General features: G+C 37.2%; 1 protein-coding gene across 1 annotated transcript in view; it reads left to right on the top strand.

The window, feature by feature from the left end:
* LOC114031406 (1-acyl-sn-glycerol-3-phosphate acyltransferase delta-like) overlaps nucleotides 1–24,615 on the top strand; it is a 183,859-nt gene that overhangs the window by 113,117 nt on the left and 46,127 nt on the right. The window contains exon 3 of the mRNA XM_027846468.1: nucleotides 8,434–8,603. Within this exon, the coding sequence (XP_027702269.1) occupies nucleotides 8,434–8,603 (170 nt within the window). The remainder of the gene's footprint in view (nucleotides 1–8,433; nucleotides 8,604–24,615) is intronic.

Below are 24,615 nucleotides of genomic sequence, written 5' to 3'. Positions count from 1 at the left end.
TTGAAATCTGTATTAATTTTGGTGGAAACGTTTATGCACCTCAATTAACTTTCAGGTGTCTCTGGTACACATTGAGTACCAGTCCTTTGCCTGAGAAAAGGGACAGTTTGCACACTGTGAGCATTTGTTGAGCCATGTAATTAAATGCACAGGACCTAAGCAGGATAGTATGGAGTGGTGTCTAATCTAAATGACAAGTTTCCCCCCTCCAAACAGCCTTCATAATAGCCAGATGCTCTAAACACAAAACACAAGGCCTTTTGCCAGAGTTCCTACGTGAAATCACCTGATGAAAGATAGCTTAAGCTTAGGCACTTCGTAATAGCATTTCACAAAAATAGTACAAAAGGGCAATGCCACAGAGTAGTGACTCATTATTATTATTTGGGAGCAGGTATATGCAGTTATTTGCAAAGCAGTATATCAGTATCTCTCTGCAAGGACCTCCTCCGATAAAAAATGCCTCATAGATGAGATCACACATATATTGGAGTACTCATCAATACAGTCAGTCAGTAAGTCAACAAGATTATTAAAAGTGTGTTGGATATGTGGCATGGGACACATGTAGACATAGCCTTGGCCTTTAAGGAACCTCATAGCTGGAATCAATTGAGACTATACTCAAGGCTGGGAAGTACTACACATTGGGCTTAAAAATAAAGATAGATCAGGAAAAGGGTATAGGGTAGTTTTGGGAGAGAAGTGAGTTGGACATGACAGAGAGATAAAGGGACTTAGAGAAGGGGAAATTAATGCTAAGTTGAGAGTATCATGGAAAACTCTTGAGTAGGATGATATCAGTTGATGAAAGATCAGAATGTGTTAGAAATAAAAAATATCTTACTCCATACCTGCTATGGATCTTTTTCCATCTCCCACTTTCATTTAGGGCCTCACTTTCCTCAAGGATGTCCTGGAATGGGACTGGTAGTAAGAGTGTAACCATGTGTACCTAAACTAAAGGACATGCACATAGAAGTATATAAATAAAGATTTGTGTGCACTGGTTCACTGAGATAAATGATGGGTGCAATAAAGCAAATGTATGTTCTGGTTTTAGTTTATGGCTTTTTTGTAAACAATTGCTTGACTTTTAAATCTTGGGCTGATTCCTTGTCATCTTTTGGAGGTGACAGGTTCTAGAAATCTGTCCTAGGAATCTCCTCAAAGCTTTTCAATCGATAAAAGCTATGAGTGTTGGCTCATTAACTCATTCTGTTTGTATGTCATTTTAGGACTAACCTAGTTGAGTTCAGGGCAGGGTGATGAATTTTTTTCAATTGCAGCCATTTGTTAAGACTGTCTGTTAAAGCATAGAATGGTTACTATCATCTGTACTAATGGAGGGAAACATACCACAGTAATCATAATTCCATAGAAGTATTTATTATCTTTTAATTTCATTAATTTAATTTTTTTATTCTGACCTTCACAAACATCAAAAGAAGCACAAGCATTTCCATATACAAAGCAGAACATAAAAAGAGGAATGTTTAGGAAATTGAGTTCTTCCATACAGATTGCTTTTTTAAAAACCTTAATAGTGGGGCAGCTAGGTGGCACAGTGGATAGAGCACCGGCCCTGGCTTCAGGAGGACCTGAGTTCAAATCCGGCCTTGGACACATAACACTTAACTAGCTGTGTGACCCTGGGCAAGTCACTTAACCCCATTGCCTAGCCAAAAAAAAAAAAAAGCATAATAAATTCAACATGTTACTTTCAAACCTCTCCTGCTTTAGCATTCATATTACGCAAAACATGAATGCTAGTCTCCTGTCTCTTTCAACTCTCTCTCCCCAATTAAGAAAAGCCCTTATAACAAATAAGTAAAGTCAAGCCAAACAAATCCACACCATAGCTAAAAATATATTTCCATTTCTTCCCCCTGAGTATATCACCTCTCTGTCAGAAGGTGGGTACCATGTTTCATTGGTCCTCTGCAATCATGGTTGGTTACTGCTTTGATTAGAATTCTTAAGTTTGTTTTTTTTTTTAAATAGCAATGCTATTTTTCCATAAAATGTTGTTAATGTAAATAAAATACGTCTTAAATTTATTTAAAATTTTAGTGCTATCTTTTGTTTTTACATGATTTTTATTTCCAAATATGTCCTTCTACCCCTGCCATACCTAAAGAACCATTCATTTTAATAACAAATACAAAAGAAAGAAGAAGAAAAAAACAGTTCAGGAAAATGAATCAACATAGCAACCAAATCTGATGATGTTGAATTCCATCCTTGTAGCCCCCACCTACTTCAAAGAACAGGGTGGTGGAGGAGAGGTGAATCTTTTTTTTTTCCTTTTCTCTTTTGGGATTAGGCTTGTTTATGCAAATAACATCCTTTAGTTTCTGTGTTTTGCTTTTGTTTTGTTCTTGTCAGTTACATTTCTGTAGCCATTTTACTTATTTCTGTGGACTTCATTCTGTATTCATTTGTCGTTCTGCCTCAGATCTGATTCTTCTCTGAATTCTTCCTCTTTGTTGCTTCCTATAGCTGAACTTATGTCTTAACATTTAACATTTTACATAGAACTCTCTGATACATCAAAAGATCTATTTCATTAATGTAGTTGCTTCTTCCCATTGATGTAGATTTGAAAATTCCCCCTCTTATCCCATCCCCAGCTTCATTTCTGGTTTAGAACAGCAGTTCTTAAAATCTGGTCTAGGGAGTGACGTCTTAGGATCCTTCAGATTCTTTCAGGGCATCTGTGAGGTCAAAACTGTTTTCATAATAATCCTAAGATGTTTTAATTTCTCATGCAGTAAATATCAATAGATATAACCCACAAAACCCAAAGCCCTTTGCGATCCTTCCAACACTTTTTAAGGGTGTAAAGGGGTCCTGACACCAAAAAGTTTGAGAACCACTGGTTTAGAAGATCATTCACATAAGTTTATAAAAGTCAAAAATATCCATCAAATACTCAAGTATTTATCAAGCACCTTCTATGTGTGCTAAGTACTGGGAATGCACACGCAAAGAATGAAACTATCCCTACTCACAAAAAAGCTTCCCTGGGCGATGATAGAACTCCCCTAACTTAGATAGGTTACATGCAAATCCTACATGAGGGCAGACTCAGAATGATACCCGCAATCCAGGATTCCTTAGCTCTGTTGCTTACCAAAATATTTCTGACATTGTCCAGTGTCAGATTCCACTTAGGATGATGTACCCTCCTCTTAGGAGTGAAGTTAAATTTCTTCTTAATCTAGGAGTTCTTAACATTTTTGTGTTTTGGGAACCTTTTTGGTAGTCTGAGGAAGTCTGAGGACCCTTCTCAGAATCGTGTTTTCAGTAATTGAAGAAAATGTTCAGTTGCAGTTAGAGGTTAGTGAAAATAAAAGATGATTTTTTTTCCCCCATCCAGATTCATAGACCTTAAGGTCCCTGGACCCCTGGTTAAGAACTCTTATCTTCAGCAGAAATAGAAGTCCCCAGAAATGAAGATCTGTAATTGCATTCAGTATGCCTATCTTTTTGAAGATTTCTTCACAGTAAGGGCCTAAGTTCACAACGTAATGGTGAAATATTTTTAGTTTAGTTGAGAATAGTTAACATCATTTATTCCCCCTAGAAGTAGCTTTAAAAAGCTAGAAAAAAAATAAGACACTAAGGTGACTTCTTGGATGCTTTTTTCTCTGTTATACAGAGCAGTCAAGCTCTTCCTGCTGACACCAGTCTCAAAATTGTCTTTCATTTCTGTACTTAAAATTCGCTTGTGGTATCTAAGAACCCACCCAAGAGAAGAGCACCTAAGCTTATAGAAACTGAGAGTGGAGTACAACCAATCAGAAACCATCACAGTGCTCCTCATGGGGGAAACAGTGAAGGCTTGTGTTAGCACCTGGGAGTCTACACTCTGTGAGTGTCACAATCTATGTAGGAAAAGTCAAGAGTTTACTCAAATAGTCTTCTGGTTTGTATGACATGGAACTAAATGAATTTACCAGTTATTTGGTTTCAGGTAGGTGAAACCTTCACATACTTAGAAATCTTGGTCCTTTACTGAACATATTCACATAGATATATCTATAGTGATGTTTAGAGATAGATGTACCTACATAAATGTGCATATTATTAGAAGCATGGCTTAATAATTTATGGCTGAAAAGTGACTTAGATATTGGCTAATTAACCTATTGTTTTATTTACAATGGAAACCAAGGCCCAGAAAGGTTGTCCCCAGAGAGTTCATTCATTAAATTTTTTTCCTTTCAGTATTTGAAAGTAATACAAAGCAAGAAAAAAAATCTTTTTTTGCTGCCATTCAAGTCGATGTCAGCACTTAATTTATACCTTTTAATAGTAATAGTTCTTTAGTTTCAAGATAAATGCTTGTTTTTCGCTTAACCCTCTTAAATATGCTCAGAAGAATTAACTTACAAAGGTACAACTTGGTATTTGACAACCATCCAATACAGGCAGGAGCCTTCTGGCAAGATGAATGTGGGAAACTGTAGTGTGCATGTGTTATATAATCTATTGATTAAACCCATGGGGATTCTGTGTCATGCTGTGTACTGGAGGACTACTTAAAAATCATGTTGTTATTAATAAATTACAGTAAACCTGAAATGACTCTCCTAGAGTCATTCTTTGGATTCTCTGGAACTTTGCTGTCCTGGGCACTGCTTGCAATAGGAGGGCCAATAGTTGGGATTTTTTTGTTTGTATGGAAGTTTGCCATGGTATTTCTTGACAAAGAATTGAAACTTAATTGATACATTGAGGTTAAGATTCTCATCAACTCAGAATTCACCACCGTTGACAAAGATTAAATAGTTGGGGTAGGCAAGGGATCCCTGTTTCTGTAATTTGCCAGTGGATTCCCAAACTTCAGAATAAATAGCCTTTTCTGTCTAGAGAGAGATTAGATGTTCTATAGAGACTCTTGATGTTCTTTTTAAAAAAATTAATTACTTAATTTTTAGTTTTCAACATTTACTTTTATAAGATTTTGAGTTTCAAAATTTTTCCCTTTCCCCCAATGGTATGCAATCTGATATAGGCTATACATGTACAATCATATTAAACATATTTAACATTATGCATATTGTGAAAGAAGAATCAGAACAAAAGGGAAAAGCCACGAGAAAGAAAAAAGAATAACAAAAATGAAAATAGTATATTTTGATCTGCATTCAGACTCCTGGATGTGGATAGCATTTTCCATCATGAGTATTTTGTAGAATTGTCTTAGATCATTGTATTACAGAGAACAGCTACAACCTCTTGATGTTCTATAGAATTACCCTGCATATGTGTAACTACAATATTCAGACACTGCATTCATTTCGAGTATCATTTCTTCTTTCTAGTGATAACAGTAAGGAAAACTTAATCAGTCACCAAATCACAGTCCCTCTGTTGTTTTGGCACCTGATTACTAAGTCCCATGTTTTAGCTCTCATCTGGGATACTAGGACAGTCAATGGACAGCCACAGTCCAGATCCATGCTGTCTCTTCTAGTCACAAAGCAAAAACCTTCTAGAAAAGCCCCTTTCAATTCTTCTTTGCCACCTAAAGTCTCTGGTTTCCTTCAAGACTCAATCCAAGTGCTGTCATCAGTGTGAAGACCTTTCCTAGTGCCCCACTCTAGGGTTCTCTGCCCCAGGTTACATTGTATCCATTTTGTATATACTTATATATTTAATCCACCCTCCTCCTTGAAGACAGAGAAGACAGAGTTTTTACTTTGTATCTGTAGTGCCCTCATTGCTTGGCCCAAAGTTGGTGCTTCCTAAGTGCTTACTATTGGGAAGTGCAGTGTGCCTCTTCTCTTTGGGTCGTGGGCATAACAGGAATTGATTGCTTCCAAATAATACATTTTGGGCTGTTCTACTTTTGTTCCTCCTACATGCCAAACATGTACAAGTAACTCATGCTCTTTACTTTAGGCCGTGTAGCTCCTTTGGAGATAGTGACAGTAATCACATATTAAATCTGGGAATACTGGATAGGAATTTAGTGTCTGTATTCTGACAGTGTTTGTGATGGGACCTTTTCAACAGCTGTCAATGCTGTATCCTTCAGGTTCAGTAGTATCTATCCATCTGTCCTTTCTATCTATTTATCATCTGACATCCATCATGTATCCATTCATTATCTAATATTTCTCTATTTATTGATCTATATCCATCCATCTTTTGTGTGACATCTATCAATTTCTTATTTACCTATCTATCGATCCATCTGTCATCTGGCATGTATCATCTGGCATTTATCTATCTACTCTTCTATGTGTATCTAGCTATCATCTGACATCTATCAGTTATCTATCTCTGTCCCTCTATCATTTGACATTTATCAGTTATCTATATATCTACCTTTTTTTGTTGTCATTCAGTTGCTATTTAGTCATGCCCGACTCTGTGACTCCATTTAGGGTTTTCTTGGTAAAGAGACTGGAGTAGTTTGCTATTTCTTTCTCCAGCTCATTTTGCAAATGAAGAAACTGAGGCAAACAGAGTTAAGTGACTTTGCTCAGGGTCACACAGCTAGAAAGTGTCTGAGGCCAGATTTGAACTCGGGTCATCCTGACTGCAGGCCTGGTACTCTAGCCATTGTGCCACTTACCTGCCCATCTTCCATCTATCTAACTCCATCCATCTATCATCTGACATTTGTCAGTTATCTATCTATCTACTGATCTATCCATATCTGTCAGTCTGTCTGTCTGTCTATCTATCTGTCTACATAGTTCTGAAAGAAGCACCAAGCGCCTTAAGAAATTCTGTCAAGGAACAGTTTCCAGAGTCATGGAAATGTGAAGAGCAGCCAGAAGTGTTGGAAATGTCCTCTACAAATCTCTTGACCCTTGTCTCCCTATAAAGGTGTGCTTCATAAACTAGTGATAAACTTCTCTTTGAAAGGAATGGAGATACAGATTCTATATTCCTTTTTGTCTTTTAATAATGAAATAATCCTCACAGGTGGTATAGAATTTTTAAAGTCATCATTGTTGAATTATCCACTTATAAGCCCACCTATTATATAGGTTTCTGACTATGAATAGATTTCAATCGACAAATATTTGTTAGGCATTGAGTAGGTGGTCAAAAATGTTTGTGGACTGATAGCTATTCACAATGAAAACCATCTGTGTTAGCCACTATACTAGCTAGATGTAGGGGATATAAAGACAAATGAAACAATCCTTACCCTCAAGGAACTTACATTCTACCAGGGGACAGAGCAATAGTTCTGAGTCATTCTTCTGTCATTTATTACTTGTGCACATAGGGCAAGTCTCTTTGGCCTTCAGTTTCCTCATATATAAATGAGGGTGTTGAATAGATGTTGTCTAATGGCCTTCCATCTTGAAATGTAGAATCCCACAAGCAGTTGCATATAGGGTCAATCAGGAAAGGTTCCATGTAGAAAGTGGCAATTGACCTGAGCTTTTTTCTTTTTTTTAAAGATATAGCCAGAAGTTCCATGTGTGTTTTTGAAACTCTGTGACAGCCACTGGATCATATTATCACAATAAAATTCTAACTAATTACTGTTTCACTTAGGTACATTGTGATAAATATATCACTTCCTATGGTCCTGCTGCTTCCTGAAGTTTTGTGATTTCATTGGTGTGGGTTATCTTTATACCAGTGTATGTCATAAACTTTAATAGAAGGTCTTTGAGTTTCTAGTGATCCCCAAGTATTTAAATGTGCTTGTCAGTCGTGGACTAAGGAACCCCAGATTTAGGGTGGTCCTTGTCTAGTCCATCTAGCAGCCTCCTGTCGTAGTCTAAGAATGCAGTATCTCTTCCCCAGCATAAGGAGACATAAGAGTAATACTTTAGGAAAGGAACTCCTGTGTTCTATTTCTAAGTCATCTTATCACCTTTACTATTTATTTATGCTTCTACTTCAAATCTCATTAAAAAAAAATGTTTCTGCCTCCTCCTCTTCCGTTTTGTTATTCCTAGCACTCTCAAGTATAATAAGTGCCAAATAAAAATAGAGTATTTAGTAGTCTTTGATGGAGTTTGTAAGCATCCCAATTAGTCATTTCCCAGGATATAAAAAGTGTCATGCATCATCTCACCTTGTTCTTTTAGAGCACAATAAACAAGAAGGCACATACTATTGATGGAGCCAAGATTTCTGATTTATTGCCTCTCCCCCAGGTGGTTATTCGGAGAATGAAAGCTTATCATCTCAACAGCTCCCCACCTGTCCTCCCTAGAGATGATTGCACAGGTTCTCTTTTCTCTTTCTGCTTCTATGAAACCATTTCATGACTGACCCTTGGACTTAATGTTTCAAAATGTAGGTTGGACCTACTTGAACTGAAGTGGATAGTTTTCCCTTAAAGTGGAATTGCAAAACAAGGTGTCCAGCTCTACCCAGCAGTGTAAATGACTTTTAGTCACCAGAGACTCACTAAATGTCTTTATTTGTTGTGGTTTGTTCCAGAGTTGGTGATGCTGCTGGAATGGTGGTCAGGTACTCAGTGCACGCTGTACACCGAACTCAAGGATTATGACAAGTACGGGAAAGAAAATGCCATCGTAATCCTTAACCACAACTTTGAAATCGACTTTCTCTGTGGTTGGAACTTTTGTGAACGATTTGGGGTCTTAGGGGTGAGTCACACTTTATCTTAGGGCAAATGAGATAATTTGCTCTTGTTCATTAATATGATTTGATTTCGCCCCCCAATATGTTGAGAATTTCTGAAAGTGACTATAATGGATCCACCTGATAAAATATTCTTAACAAGCTTTTATAGTAACCCCCACTTGTACTTGGACACTTGGAGAAATGCATTTTTATAAGAAGAGAAGAAAAGAAGTAGGACGGAGATTAGATCACTTGTACTAGGTCATACAAGAGGGTCAGATTTAACCTATCAATATCTACATGGTAATTTTCTCTTTAAATTCTTACGAAAAACACCTTGAATGAGTCTCTAAATGAGTCCCTAAATGAGAGAAGGAAGTTATTAGCTACTTTGCTTGCAATAAAATGTAAAACCCCTGTAGCCAAGAAAATGCAATGTCTCACCTTTGTCTTGAAGAAAAAAAGTTTTAATTATTTTTGTCATAGCTTGAGTTGTTGTGAAATAATGACTCTTCCTTCTTTGTTCCCTTTCTCATTTGGATGGTCAGTCATTGTGTCAAGTTATATCTCCACAAGTCAACCGAATCAAAATGAAACTGAGAGGTCTGATTCATTCCTGCCTCTCCCATTCAATTTAAAGTGAATCAAAACTTCCAGGAACTCAAGATAGGCATGAAACCCAACCCTGAGTTTGTTTCTCTTTCGACCTTGAGGTGAAATTACTTTCACGTCATGAAAATTTCCCTTCACATCGAAATGGCTTTATCGACCAATTCAATCAAACTTGGAGCATTCAGCCTACTTAGGTGTAACTTGGGCTTGCTTGAGCATTACATCCTCAAAGTGCGCTTTTTGAGAGCCATACACTTGGTCAGCTCTTTATTCTGAGTGTGTGAATGAATGAATGAAAAAATCATTTATTATGTGTTTCTCATGTATAAAGCCCTATTCTAAGTGCTGGGACATACAAATAGAAAAGTAAGGCCATCCCTGCTTTCAAGGAGCTCATGTGGTTTATAAAATGGTAATTAGAATTGGAGCATTTTTCCTATCAGTGGTTCACAGAAAAAAAAATCGATTGATGACCACATCTATAAAAAATATTAAGTTGCTTCTCTGACAACGGGGAAAAAAGTCAGGACTGGATTCTGGGTTCAAATCTCACCTTTTATCACCCGAGTGATTACTGACAAGTTACTTCCCCTTTGAGGCCTCTGGCAACTTGTTAGATTGGTTATAGATTGGTCATGATCTATATTAATCAAGGAAATTTCCACACCACAATCACAGGTTTTGACTTTGTAGTATATTTTTGGTTTTGCCTTGTATTTTTTAGTGTGGCAAATATAAACATTATTTTGAGTTCTGTATTCTGGCCTCTTAAGAGAGGGGGGAAGGAATAGAGCTAGTGGGTGGGTGGGGTGTACAAGGGAGGGGCAGTCATAAGGGAGGTAACAGAGTCTAAAGAGAGGCATAGAGAGATATTGATATAGAAACAAAGTTGAATGCAACATAAAGAGACCCAAAAATACACAAAAAAGGCAGAGAGACCAACCAACACAGAAAATTTTAAGGAACAATGGCTCCATTTTGTGTTGTATAAAATACTTTTGTTAATGGTTTTCAAAACTATATTGCCTTTTTTCAACTGTAGACACACATGGGAAAATCCTTTCTCAGTAATTGCCATGTAGTTGGATGAATTATGCCCAACAGCAATAGCTGACTTGTGGTAAACAGGCTGCACGTGGATATCTTAGTGTCTTATTTAAATAACTAAGGGCATTTCATGAATTAAGTCTCACTCCAATGCCTTGCTGATGCATGAAGGGACCTCTGGCTTTTTAAAGGCTATCCAGGTAAAATGCTATAACAAGAGGGATACAGTCATGGCTAGACACCAAGTTCTGTGAAAAAGATTTGGGGTTTTTGGTGGGCTGCAAAGCATTGAAATGAGTCACCAGGGTGAAGAGCAGTCTAGAAATCTAACATAATATTTGGTTACAGAAATAAAGGCACAGCATCCCGAACAAGGTTTGTGACCGTCTCATCCCACTCTACTCTGGCTTGGTTGGGCGCCTTCAGAATAATGGTTTTAAGTGCATTAAATGAAATACATAGGATTACAAAGGAAACCAATTATATTGACATAGTTATCAAAATAATCTTTTTTTAAAAAAATATTATTTTTAAACATTCTTTTCTTTTTAAACTGTGAGTTCCAAATTCTCTCCCTTAATCACATATCCCTCTTCCATCCACTGAGAAAGCAAGCAATATGATATCAACTATACATGTGAAATCATATAAAATGCATCTCCACATTAGCCGTACATCAAAAAATAAAGCATATATATAAAGAGAGACAGAGAAAACAAGAATGGGGTGGTGGGAGGGGAGAGATGAGGAGAAAATTCGGAACTCAAAATCTTATGGAAATGAATGTTGAAAACTAAAAATAAATAAAATTAAAAAAAAAGGAAAGCAATACTTTAGGTTGTACTCAGAGTTAATTAGTTCTCTCTCTGGAGGTGGATAGCAATTTTTCGTCATGAGTCCCCTACAATTGTCATGGATTATTGCGTTGATCAGAGTAGTCAAGTCTTTCACAACTAATCATCATTATAGTATTGCTGTTACTGTGCACAATGATCTCCTGATTCTTCTCACTTTACTTTGCACCAGTTCATACAGGTCTTGCCATATTTTTCTGAAACTACATCCTTTGTCATTTCCCATAGCACAATAATACTCCATCAGAATCATATGCCACAACTTGATCAGCCGTTCCCCAATTGATGAGCATCCCTTCGACTTCCAATTATATGCCTCCACAAAAAGTGCTACTATGAATATTTTTGTACATATAGGTCCTTTTCCTTTTTGTTCTCTTTGGGATATAGTCCTAGCAGTAGTATTGCTGGGTCAAAGGGTATACGCAGTTTTATGGCCCTGGGCATAGTTCCAAATTGTTTTCCAGAATGGTTGGGCCAGTTCACAACTGTACCAATAATTCATTAGTGTACCAATTTTCACCCTTCCCTTCAGCATTTGTCATTTCTGATAGGTGTGAAGTGTTACTTCAAAGTTGTTTTAATTTGCCTTTCTCTAATCCATAGTGATTTAGAGCGTTTTTTCATATGACAATCGATAGCTTTGATTTCTTCTTCTAGAAACCAATTGTTCATATTCTTTGACCATTTATTGATTTGTGAATTGCTCCCATTTTTTTAAAATAAATTTGACTCAGTATTATACTCATATATTTGAGAAATGGAGTCCCTATCAGAGAAACTTGCTGCAAAAATTCTTTGCTATTACTATCCTGTCTATGGTAACTTTTAGCAAAATGTAGTTTCATTGATTATCTCTGTTAATTAAGTCTCTTTTTGCTTTTGCTTTGTCTGAGATCATGACTGCTGGAGCATAATAGATTCTGCAGCAGCCCTTTCTTTTAACTCTGTATGTCTTTCTGTTTCAAGTGTGTCTCTTGTAAACAACATATTGTTGGATTCTGGTTTCTAATCCATTCTGCTGTCTGCTTCCATTTTATGGGTAAGTTCATTCTATTCACATTCACAGTTATGATTACTAACAATGTGTTTCCCATCATCCCATTTTCTTGAATTTCTTCCTCTCTCTCTCTCTCTTTTTATCCTGTCCTTTCTCAAAAGTTTATTTTGTTTCTGACCACTGCCTGTTTTTATCTGCCCTCCTCTTTATCATCTGTACTTTCTCCTATCCCTTTTCCCTCCTATTTCCAAGTTACACTCCTATATACAACTGAGTGTGTGTATGTACATATATTATATATGTACATATATTTCACACATATATCTACATATATATAGATATCTATACCTATATATCCTTCTTTTAAACCAATTCTGATGAAAGTGAGGTTCAAGCATTGCCTGCCACCTCCCCCTCCCCATTTTCCTCTCCAATATAAAAGCTTTTCCTTGTGTTCCTCTTTTATGAGAGAAAAAATTCCCCATTCTGCCTATTCCTTTCTCTTTCCCCCTTCTCCCAGTGCATATCTTTTTCTTCCCCCTTTATTCTTTTTTTGGAGACCATTCTAATATAATCAGCTTGTACCCATGCCCTCTGTTATATGTAAATTCCTTTTAATAGTCCTAAAAATGATAAAGTTCTTAGGAGTTTCATGTGTCATCTTCCCATATAGGAATGTTAACTTTATTGAGTGTCTTATGATTACTCTGTCATGTTTACCTTTTTACGCTTCTTTTGAGTCTTCTGTTTGAATGTCACATTTTCTATTCAGCTCTGGTCTTTTCATCAGGAATGCTTGAAATTCAAGTCCTCTATTTCATTAAATGTCAATTTTTTTTTCCCCTGAAGGGTTACCCTCAGGTTAGTTGGTTACTTTCTGGGTAGGTGATTCTTGGTTGTAATCATAGCCCCTTTGCCTTCAGGAATATCATGTTCCAAGCCCTCTACTCCTTTAAGGTGGAAGCTACTAACTCTAGTGTGATCCTGGCTGTGGCTCCATGATATTTTAATTCTTTCTATCTAGCTGCTTGAAGTATTTTTTCTTTGACCTGGGAGCTTTAAAATTTAGCTATAGTAATCCTTGGTAGTTTTCATTTTGGGGTCTCTTTCAGCAGGTGATAGGTAAATTCTTTCAATTTCAATTTTACCTTCTGGATCTAAGATATTGGGGCTCTATTGGGATCTAAGATATTTCCTTGATAATTTCTTGAAATGTAGTGTCAAGGCTGTTTCTGATCATGGCTTTCAGGTAATCCAGTAATTCTTAAATTATCTCTTCGTTGATCTGTCTTTCAAGTCTGTTGCTTTTCCAGTGAGACATTTCACATTTTCTTCTATTTTTTAATTCTTTTCATTTTGTTTTATTGTTTCTTGATGTGTCATGGAATTATTAGTTTCCACTTGCCCAATTCTAATTTTTAAGAAGTTATTTTCTTCAGTAAATTTTTGTACCTCTTATATCATTATGCCAATTGTGTTTTTTAAGGTATTATTTTCTTCAGAATTTTTTGTGCCTTTTTTACCAAGCTGCTAATTTTCATCTCATAGTTTTCTTGTATCATTCTAATTTCTTTGACCAATTTTTCCTCTCCCAGTCTCATTTCTTTCTTTAACTATTTCAGAAATTATTACTGGCCTTGGGTCCAATTATCATTTTTCTATGAGCCTTTGCTTGTAGCTGTTTTTTATACTGTGGCATTCTTTTGAGTTTATGTCTTGGTCTTCCCTGCCACCATAGTAGCCTTTTATGGTCAAATTCTTTTTGTTGTTGTTTGCTCGTTTTCCCAGACTATTTCTTGACTTTGAACTTTATGTTAAAGTTGGTCTCTGTTCACCTTGAGGTGGGGAGGCACTATGCCAAGCTTTAGCCTTTTTCATGATGTTGTTTTCAGAGCTGGTTTGGGGGGTTTTCAAGTTTCTGGTGTTTTCAACATGGTATGATTCTGGGAGAGGTGTGGTCACTGCTCTCCTGGAGTACACTGTGGTGCCTCTGTCCCCTGCAGCTGCATGTATTAGCTCTCATCTTTGCTTTGGAACTGTGGCCCTTTCTTCTTGTGACTGACCCCCAGAGCTCCTCTCTGCCCTGGAACTGTGACCCAGAACTGCCCATGGGCAGTAGCCAGTCAGTGCCAACTGTATGCAGTGCCAGTAAAGGGTCCCCTATAATCTCTTTCTGACCAGTTGTCTGACACCCCACCTCCATCTGTGGTCTTGAGAGCTCCTGAAGCTATTGCTGCTGCTGCTACTTCAGTCACTGCTTCTGTAGCCATGTGTGTGGGCTCTGAACAGACCTCCACCCTGGTATTATAGATTTCTCCTGCCAACTTCTTAAATTTTCTTAGCTCAGAAAAATACCTCACTATGACTTTTTGTTGTCTCTGCTGCTCTAAAATCTGATCTGGTAAATTGATCTGAACCATTATTTTAAAGTTGTTTGGAGGGGAAGGTGAGAGTTCAGCTGTGTGGCTGTCCCTATCTGCCGTCTTGGGTCCGCCATCAACATAGTTGTAAAAAATTCACAGGCCCCAAGATAAGAACCCCTATAGATTCTAGAGAAAAGTGACTGGAATGGTGGGCAAAAATAGCAATTATGCCAAATGAGGATTAGTTGGAGAAACCAGGGCTGTTGAGCTTAGAGAAGAGGAGACTTAAAGAAATAATAACAGTCTTCAAGGCTTATAGTATGGAGTAAGGATTAAACTTGTTCTCCTTGTCTCCTGAGGATCAATGGGCAGATTTAGTTTGGAATAGAAAGAAAAATTTCCCAACAATTAGAGCTTTCCTAAAGTGTTACTGGCTGTGCAGAAGGTAAGTGGGCTGCTCTTCCTTAGAGGCCTTCAAGCAGAGACTAGAATCAAGGGTGGGGAATCTGTGGCCTTGAAGGTCCTCAGGATGTGGCCTTCTGCCTTTACAGAACAAATCCTTTTATTAAGAGCATTTGTTCTGTAAAACTTGGATTCAGACAAAGGGCCTCACCCAAGGACCTAGAAGGCCACAGGTTCCCCACCCCTGTAGATAAATCAGTTATTGGTATTATAGCACTATGTATCTTCTGAGGTCTGTCTAACTTGGATAATGCATTTCTATGAACCTTTGTCAGGTCCTACCACACTGAAAGGCTTAGAGACCAGGCCAAGTGACAGGTGGGCCTGTCATCCAGATGCTTATTACCAGAAAGTTAGCCATCAGGTGGTGATTTTTTTTTTTTTGTTATAGCCGTTCAAAAAGTCTGTCTACTAATCTGTGATAGCAGAATATGGAGCCACAGTGATTAAATCACAGAAAGACTTTCTTAAAGTCAAATCCAAGGCAACATAAATTTTGTAGCTCTACTTATTCGTAGAGTACAGTAAGACTTCAATAAATATTTATTGAGTTATATTGAATTGGTATTTCATGAAAAGTAGCACTAGTCCTATTAATTCTGGTAAGCGTTTTTTTTAATAAGTTAGATATAGTTTTTTGGGGGAATTTCTTGTGAAAACCAAGTGACTTGAAAGTTTGAAAACTACTGTTCAATAGTATTCTGTTTTTATATTTTATCTTTTCCCCCAGTTACCAAGCATTACTATTTCTCCTCCAAACAAGCCTCCTCCCACTGAAAAAGGAAAAACAAAATCCTTGTAACAAATATGTATCAAAGCAAATGGAACAAAAGAAATGCCTATATTTTTCATCCAAAAAATATGTTATTTGCATCTCTATCCCATCTCCTTGAGGATGGTAGAATGCTTTTCTGTTCCTTCTCTGGAATCATAGTTGATCATTACATTGCTCAGGATTCTTAAGTCTTTCATAGTGACTAAAGTGACATGGAAGTCTGGGAACCACTGTTCAGTAGTATTCTCACATACTTTGGGACTTCTTGTTGAAGTGCTATTTCCTGGTTTAATTTTTTAAAAAAGTCTCCTAAGTCACAGCTGTCTTTTTCAAATAGCCTTCAGCAACAGGGTGAATCATGTTCATCTTTCTCCAGTAAAGGAAGAATATTCAAATATCTGATACTTTTGTTGTTGTTGAGTTGTTTTTCAGTCATGTACAACTCTTTGACCCTATTTGTGGTTTTCTTGGCAAAGATACTAGAGTGATTTGCCATTTCCATCTGTAGCTCATTTTACAGATGGGGAATTGAGGCAAACAGGGTTAAGTGACTTGTCCAAGGTCACACAGCTAGTACGTATCTGAGGTCAGATTTGAATTCAGGAAGAGGAGTCTTCCTGACTCCAGGCCTGGCAGTCTATCTGCTGCACCACCTAGCTTCCCTGGTTGATACTTTGCCAGTAATGATTAAGGGAAGGGCTTGCATGGAGTAGGCCTCAATCTGAAACAGTATAAAAAACCTGAAAAGATTAAAGGGAGAGCAGTTGCAGCCTTTATTGGGAAATGGACTAGTGTAAGATGGAAACCACTAGACTTTTTTTTTTTTCTCCCAAGGGAACTTCTTCAAGATGTAGGAGGAAGCATTTTTGCCCAGTAATTGTCTGATGCAAGGAAGAGTTGTGTGTCAATTACAGTATCAGATATCAGATAATTTATCTGGCAGTATTCCAAAGTGGCAGGTTTATGTTTGTGACCCTTAAAAGTAGTAGAAAACAGCATCATTGCATATTCATCATTTAACAGATAACTTGTATAAGCAAAAAGGATCTCAGCAAGGACATGTATGATTGGAATAGGAGGTGAGCTGGTCCTACAATGAGAGGGATGAGGTATGGATAGCTGGATGTGGTATTGGTGTCCAAAAACATATTTTAAAAACTAAAAGAAGACTTTTATTGTATTGGGTAGGACATAGAATCATAGATTTAGAACCAGAAATTAATTCCAAAGCTAGTGCCCTTTCTACTGTCCCCTACTGCTTCCTGTGGTAGAATTCTATGCCTGGGACTCCCCTCTTCCATCTGTGTCTCCTGACTTTCAAGTTCTAGCTAAAATCTCACCTTCAACAGGAAAGATGTTTCTGATTTCCCTTAGTGCTAGTGCCTTCCATCTATTGGTTACCTTTAATTTATCCTGCATGTAGATTGTTTGTGCATAGTTGTTTGTCTTTTGTCTCTCCCATTGGACCATAAGAGTGAGCAAGAGAGATTGTTTTGTTTTTCTTTGTATCCCTAGCACTTATATATAAGTGATTTTATATATATATATATGGCATAGCATATAATAGGTTCTTAATAAATGCAGAATATGCTGTTGATTACAAAAAAAAAAACTAGGGCTGTTCCAAATTATTTCCCCCATCTTTGTGATGCTATAAAATTAATTTTCTTCTTGGATTTTCTCTGACCTCCTGCTGAGATGATAATTCATTGCACAATATGTAATATATTGCACTAGGTGTTATTTATGGCATCTAATATATTTATTTGATTTTGTTCTATGGGAAATAGAATATATAGAAATTTGGCAGTATGTGCACATAGAAGTTTTAACATGGGAAGAGACCTCAAATGTCATCTAGTCCTACCCTCTTTTATCAGTTGGGAAACCAACAACCAATATACTTAGTTGACTCACCTAAAGCCACACTAAAAGCTAGAACTTAAACCAAGGTCTATTGACTCCAAATCCCATGCTCTTTTCACTGCCTCTACCCCCATTCCCCCTTCTTTCTCTCTCTCTCCCCTTCTGTCTTTCTCTCTCTCTTGTTCCCTCTCTCCCTTTGTCTCTCTTCCTGTCCTCCCTCTCTCTCATTCTCTCACTCATCCCTTCTCTCTCTCTCTCTCTTTCTGTCTGTCTGTCTCTCTCTCTCTCACACTCACACACACACACACAAATATATTTCATGGGTACATTTGAGTGTAGGGCACTAAGTTCTGACTTCTTGAAATTTTAGGGCTTTTTTCCCTTACTAAAATGTATAGATGCTATCTAGCCCTCTCACTCACAGAAAGGTTTATAATTTGACTGACAAATACATGATAGTTTTGATATAGGTTGACTGGGGACCTTTTCTATGTAATTCTAAAGATACAAGTTGATATCATTAAGTCATAGATACTTCTTTTTGCCATTTGGTAAAATATTGCATTAATTCAGTGCCACATAGTCCATAAATTTACCAATCACTTAAATGATATTTTTTTTGGTGACATTCCTATGGCAGGAAAACCTTATTTTTCCACTGAGGGAATTGCATTTTATGACATTTTCAACAATAATATGTTTTGCAGTGTGCATAAAAAAAAACAACTCTGTGTTCTGGTCTGAAAACAGCTTATTTTTAAAAATTGTAGTAGAGAAGGGTTACTTAGAGGCATCCATCCATCCATCCATTCATTCATTGATTTGACAGGTACTAATACTCAGAATGTGCAAAATATTATGCTACAAAGAAGTGTTTGTTGCCAAGGAATTTATGATCTAGGAGGGGAGATTATGTGTATAAATGAATTTATATAACAAGGTGCTCTATGATACATCTTTATGAAAGTGGCATCTGAGGCATGTCTTGAAGGATGGTGTCTCTATAGGCACAAATGGGGTAGAAGGAAGAGTGGAGGGGATTTTTGGTGGTGTGAAAGGTTAAATAAATGGCCAAATTGTTTTTAAGCCACAAGTAAAAGTTCAATTTAGTTGGAGTAGAATCTATATGGAGGGATGTTGTGGCAGATAAATCTGGAAAGGTAGACTATTAAGCCAGATTGTGAAGGACCTTCAGTGCTAGAGTAGGTAAGAGCCCTTATGCTGACTGGGATAGTTGAAAAGTGTGTGCTTTATTTGACCAAATTATCATGCTGAATGTAATATTTTATTGGGGTCCTATAAATGCTTAGTCTTTTGTTTTAAAGGTCTTACCTTAGTGATTTTTGGATTATTGAGCTGTATCAAAATAACTACCCTTTTAAAGTTTATTTGACTCAAATTCCATTAATAAGCACTCATAAGAGTATAAAAACACTAGACCTTTGAAATTTGCTCATGTTGAAAAAGGAGCTCAGCTCAATTTTTTTGTCGTCTGCATTAGCTTTTTACTGAAAATTTTCATCAGAAAAACATGCAGCATAGCCTTTCAGACACTTAAAAAATACTTAAACTTTAAAAGTACCATAAATATTTGTTCTTGCCAAATTTCAACTAAAGTGTTCATAGGGTATGTTACTGCACAGTGACTAACAGTGCTGGATTTAGGAAGACCTGAGTTCAAAATCCTGCCTCAGATGTGGAGACAATATGGCAAAGTCTAGCTCACAACCCAGCTAAACTCTCTCAACATTACCCTCAAACATCCTTAAAATAAATGCCTCAAATCAAATTTTGGAGCAGCAGAGCCAATCAAAGGTCAGAGTGAGACATTCTTCCAGCCTAAAACAACTTAGGAGGTCAGTAGAAAAGGTCTGTGACACTGGGGTGGGCTCCTGCTTGGCAGGATCACCAGTGGTAGGCCTTGGAGGTGGCCATGATAGCAGCAGCAGAAGCAGCATCTTTGAGAGCTCTCAGCCCAGAGTTGTTCTGGATTACAGTTCCAGGGCAGAAAGGAGCTCTTGTGGCCAGTCACAATGGAACAGGGGACCTAGTCACAGTCAGGGCAGGGGTATTGGCCACAGTTCCAGGGTAAATAGGAGTGCTTGTGGCTGCAGGGGAGGAGAGGCCCTTCCTGGATAAAGACCCTCAGAGCACAGACCAGCAGAGCAGTGACCACACCTCTTCCCAGGACCCACCACATTGGAAGCATCAAAAACTTGCAGACCCTCAAAAATATATATCTGGAAATATTAGTATAAAAAATCCTGAAGCTTCATACATTATCTCCCCACCCCCAGGTGAATAGAGCCCAACTTTAATATAAAGTTCAAAGTTAAGAAATAGGCTTGGAAAATGAGCAAATAACAACAGCAAAAAGAACTTGACCATAAAAAGCTTACTATGGTGGAAGGAAAGACCGAGACACAAACTCCAAAGATTTCAACTGTGTGAAAACAGCTAAAGCCTCGAAGAAAAATGCTTATTGGACCCCAAACCAGTAAGGATTCCTGGAAGAGTTAAAGAAAGAGATAAGAGTAGAAGAGGAAAAACTGGGGAAAGAAATGAGAGTGACACAAGAAAATTATGAGATAAGAATTAACAACTTAGTAAAAGAGGCACAAAAAAAAAATTCTGAAGAAAATAATACCCTGGGGCAAGTAGGGAGTGCAGTGGGTAGAGAACTGGCCCTGGAGTCAGGAGGACCTGAGGTCAAATGCGGCCTCAGACAAGACACTTGTCACTTACTAACTGTGTGACCCTGGCTAAATCACTTAACCCCAATTGCCTAAAAATTAAAAAAAAAAAGAAAGAAAAGAAAAGAATACCCTAAAAAAAGAATTGACCTAACAGGAAAAGAGGCAGAAAAGTTCTCTGAAGAAAATAACTTCTTAGAAATAATAATTGGCCAAATAAAAAAAGAGGTATGATAGCTTGAAAAATTAGGACAAGTAGAAACTAATAACTCTATGAGCCATCAAGAAACAATAAAACAAAATGAAAAGAAAGAAAAAATAGAAGCAAATGTGAAATGTCTCATTGGAAAAGCAACTGACTTGAAAAATACATCGAGGAGAGATAACTTAAGAGTTATTGGACTACCTGAAAGCCATGATCAGAAGCAGCCTAGATATTATATTTCAAGAGATAATCCAGGAAAACTGCCCCAATATCTTAGATCCAGAGAGTAAAATGGAAATTGAAAGAATTTACCTATCACCTCCTGAAAGAGAGTCCCAAAATGAAAACTAGCAAGGATTACTATTGCCAAATTTTAGAGCTCCCAAGTTAAAGAGAAAATACTTCAAGCAACCAGAAAGAAACAATTCAAATATCATGGAACCACAGCCAGGATCACACAAGAGTTAACAGCTTCTACCTTAAAGGAGTAGAGGGCTTAGAATATGATATTCCAGAAGGCAAAGGAGCTACAATTACAACCAACAATCACCTATCCAGCAAAACTGAGTATAACTCTTCAGGGGAAAAAATGAATGTTTAATGAAAAAGAGGACTTTCAAACATTCTTGATGAAAAGACCAGAGCTGAATAGAAATTTGACATTCATACAGAAAACTCAAAAGAAGCATTAAAAGGTAAACATGAAAGGGTAATCATAAGAGACTCAATAAAGTTAAACTGTTTTCATCCCTGTATGTGGAGATGTTACATGTAACTCTTGGGAACTTTATCCTCACCAGGGCAGTTAGAAGGAGTCTACATAGACAAAGGGCTCAGGTGTGAGCCAATCATGATGATCTGCTTAAAAAGATGAAGGGGGAAGAAAGAGGTATATTATGGGAGAAGAAGAAAGGGAGAGATAGAATGGGGAAATTTTTCTCTCATAAAAGAGGCGCACAAAGAAGAGCTTTTATATTGGGGAGGAAAAAGAGGAGGAGCAGGCAATGCTTGAACCTCACTGTTATTGGAATTGGTTCAAAGAGAAGAGAATAGAGAGAGAGAGGAGAGAGAGAGAGAGAGAGAGGAAAGACAGAGAGAGAGAGGAGAGAGAGAGAGAGAGAGAGAGAGAGAGAGAGAGAGAGAGAATTGATTATAGAAATCTGTCTTACCCAAAAGACAAATAGAAAGGGAAGGGGATAAGGGACAGGGAGAGATAAAAGGGAGGGCAGATTTAGGCAGACAATGATCAGAAGTAAAACAGACTTTTGAGGAGGGACAGGATAAAAACACAAAGAAAGATAAACAAAAGAAAACAGAATGGAGGGAAATACATAGTATTCATAATTCATATCAAAATACGTAGTAATAGTAAAACTGGAGGAGAGCTCCTTGGCACAGTGGATAGATAGCGGATAGAGTGCCAGGCCTGAAGTTGAGAAGACTTATCTTCCTGAGTTCAAATCTGGCCTCAGACACTTAATAATTGTATGACTCTGGGCAAGTCACTTAACCTAATTTGCCTCAGTTTCATCATTTGCAAAATGAGCTGGAGAAGGAAATGGTAAACCACTCTAGTATCTTTTTTTTTTCAACCAAAGACATATTGGGCAGACTCTTAAGGAGTCTGAACATTAGTGAGCTATTGGCTAGATTATAAGAATCTGAGCCACTCTAGTATCTTTGCCAAGAAAATCCCTAATGGGGTCATAAAGAGTTGGGCAGGAGTGAACAACAACCACCAAATCATAACTGTGAATGTGAATGGGATGAGCTCATCCATAAAATGGAATTAGATAGCAGAATGGATTGGAAACCAGAATCTAACAATATGTTGTTCATAAGAGACATACGCGAAACAGAAAGCCAGACATTAAAAATAAAGGGCTGGAACAGAATCTATTATGCTTTAGCTGAAGTAAAAAAGGCAAGGGTAGCAATCATGATTTCTGACAAAGCAAAAGCAAAAAGAGACCTAATTAAAAGAGATAATCAGAGAAACTACATTTTGCTAAAAGGCACCATAGATAATGAAGTAGTATTAATTTTTTGCAAGTTTCTCTAATAAAGGCCTTATTTCTTAAATATATAGGGAATTGTTTCAAATTTATAGAAATAAGACATGTTTCCCAGTTTATAAATGGTCAAAGGATATGAACAGGTAGTTTTCAGAAGAAGCAGTCAAAGCTATCCATAGTCACATGAAAAAATGTTCTAAATCACTGTGGATTAGAGAAAGGCTAATTAATACGACTCTTTGGTACTTCCTTCCACCTGTCAGAAATAACAAATGCTAGAGGGGATTAGGTAAAATACGAAAACTAATAAACTGTTGGTGGAGTTTGAACTGGTCCAACCATTCTGGAGAACAATTTGGAACTATGCCCAAAGGGCTATAAAATTGTGCATACACTTTGATCCCATAATACCACTACTGGGTCTCTGGCCGAAAGAGATTTAAAAAAAAAAAAAAGCAAAGGGACCTATGTTTATAGTAGTTTTTTTTGTGTGTGGTGGTTAAGGATTGGAAATCAAGGGAATACTCATCAATTGAGGTATGGCTGAACAAGTTGTGGAATATGATTGTTATGTCATACTATTGTGGTTTAAGAAATGACAAGGGTATGGTTTCAGAAAAACATGACAAGACCTGTATGAACTGATACAAAGTGAAGTGAGAAGAACCAGGAGATCATTGTGCTATAACAGCAATGTCATGATGCTCATCAGCTGTGAAAGATTTGGCTATTCCAATCAGTATAATAATCCAAGACAGTTTTAAAGGACTGATGATGAAAAGTACTCTCCACCTTCAGAGAGAGAGAACTGATGAACTCTGAGGGCAAATTGAAGGATAATTTTCTCACTTTATTTTTTTTTGACATGGCTAATGTGAATATGTGTTTTGTGTTATTTCATATGTGTAATTAATGTATTATTTGATTTCTCAGTGGGTGGGAGGGAGAAAATCTGGAACAAAAAATTACAAAAGAAAAAATGTTAAAAATAAATTATAAAATCTTGCCTTAGACACTTACTGTGTAACCCTGAGCAAGTTTCTTTACTTTTCTTAGGCTCAGTTTCCTCATCTACAAAATGGTAATAATACTAATAGCTCCTGCCTCCCAAGGGTTTTTTTGTATCAAATGAGATTCTAATTATAAAGTGTTTAGCATAGTACCTGGCATATTGTAAGCATTATATAAATGTTAGTTACTATTAAGATTGAAATATCTGCAGGTTTGTAGGAACTTCCAGAGCTTATAATTTGCTGCTGCAACCTGAGAAAATCCATGGACATTGCTGGGCTTGATGGTACATGTCTCTGATCTTGACTGGTAGATCTTGTGAACTCTAGTTTGGTGTCTTCATTAAGTTTGGCATCAATGTGGTGGAGGTGGTAAATTGGAAGGGAGGGGATACTAGGTTGCTTAAAGAGAAGTGAAGTGACCCAGTTGAGAACAGAGAAGATCAAATCTCCCATTCTGATTAATGGTAGCATCAGGCCTGTGAGTGATATTAATAATAACAGTTATTAGTATAGCTTTCATTTGTAAAGTACAAAGTACTTTACAAACATTAGTCCATTGTATTCTCACAACAACCCTTCGAGAAAGTTGCTATGATAGCTTTTATATTATATATTATGTTTATATATTTATTTTTATATTTATTATATATTATAGCTATTATAGCCCCACTTTATAGCTGAGGAAACAAGTAAGTAATGGTAATAAAGCATTTCTATAAGGCTTTAAGATTTGCAAAGAACTTTACAAATCTCTCATTTTATCCTCACAGCAACCCTACTAGATGATATTATGCACATTTTATAGATGAAATTGAGGCAGACAGAGCTCTTGTGACTTTGCCAGAATCACCCAGCTAGCAAACACCTGAGGACAGGTTGGAGGGTTCATGTCCCAGATTCCAGGCCCAGCTTTTTGTCCGCTACATCACCTAGCTACCTCTAACAGTGGCCCCTGCACTTCCAGCCTCGGCAAAATGGAGAGACCGAGTTAAAGGAAGGAAGGAAAGAAGGAAGCTAAATCCATGGTGGTAACAGCACATCGATGTGTCAGTAGAGGGTGCAGGATAATATGGTGATGTTATTAATGGGAGGTGGGGGAAAAGTTTGGGTTTGTTTTACCAAGATGGGGG

The sequence above is a fragment of the Vombatus ursinus genome, unplaced genomic scaffold (assembly GCF_900497805.2).
Source record: "Vombatus ursinus unplaced genomic scaffold, bare-nosed wombat genome assembly UNPS02015175.1, whole genome shotgun sequence".
Taxonomy (NCBI): Eukaryota; Metazoa; Chordata; class Mammalia; order Diprotodontia; family Vombatidae; genus Vombatus; species Vombatus ursinus.
Note: the sequence above shows the minus strand (reverse complement) of the source record. Positions and strands in the feature narration are given on the sequence as shown.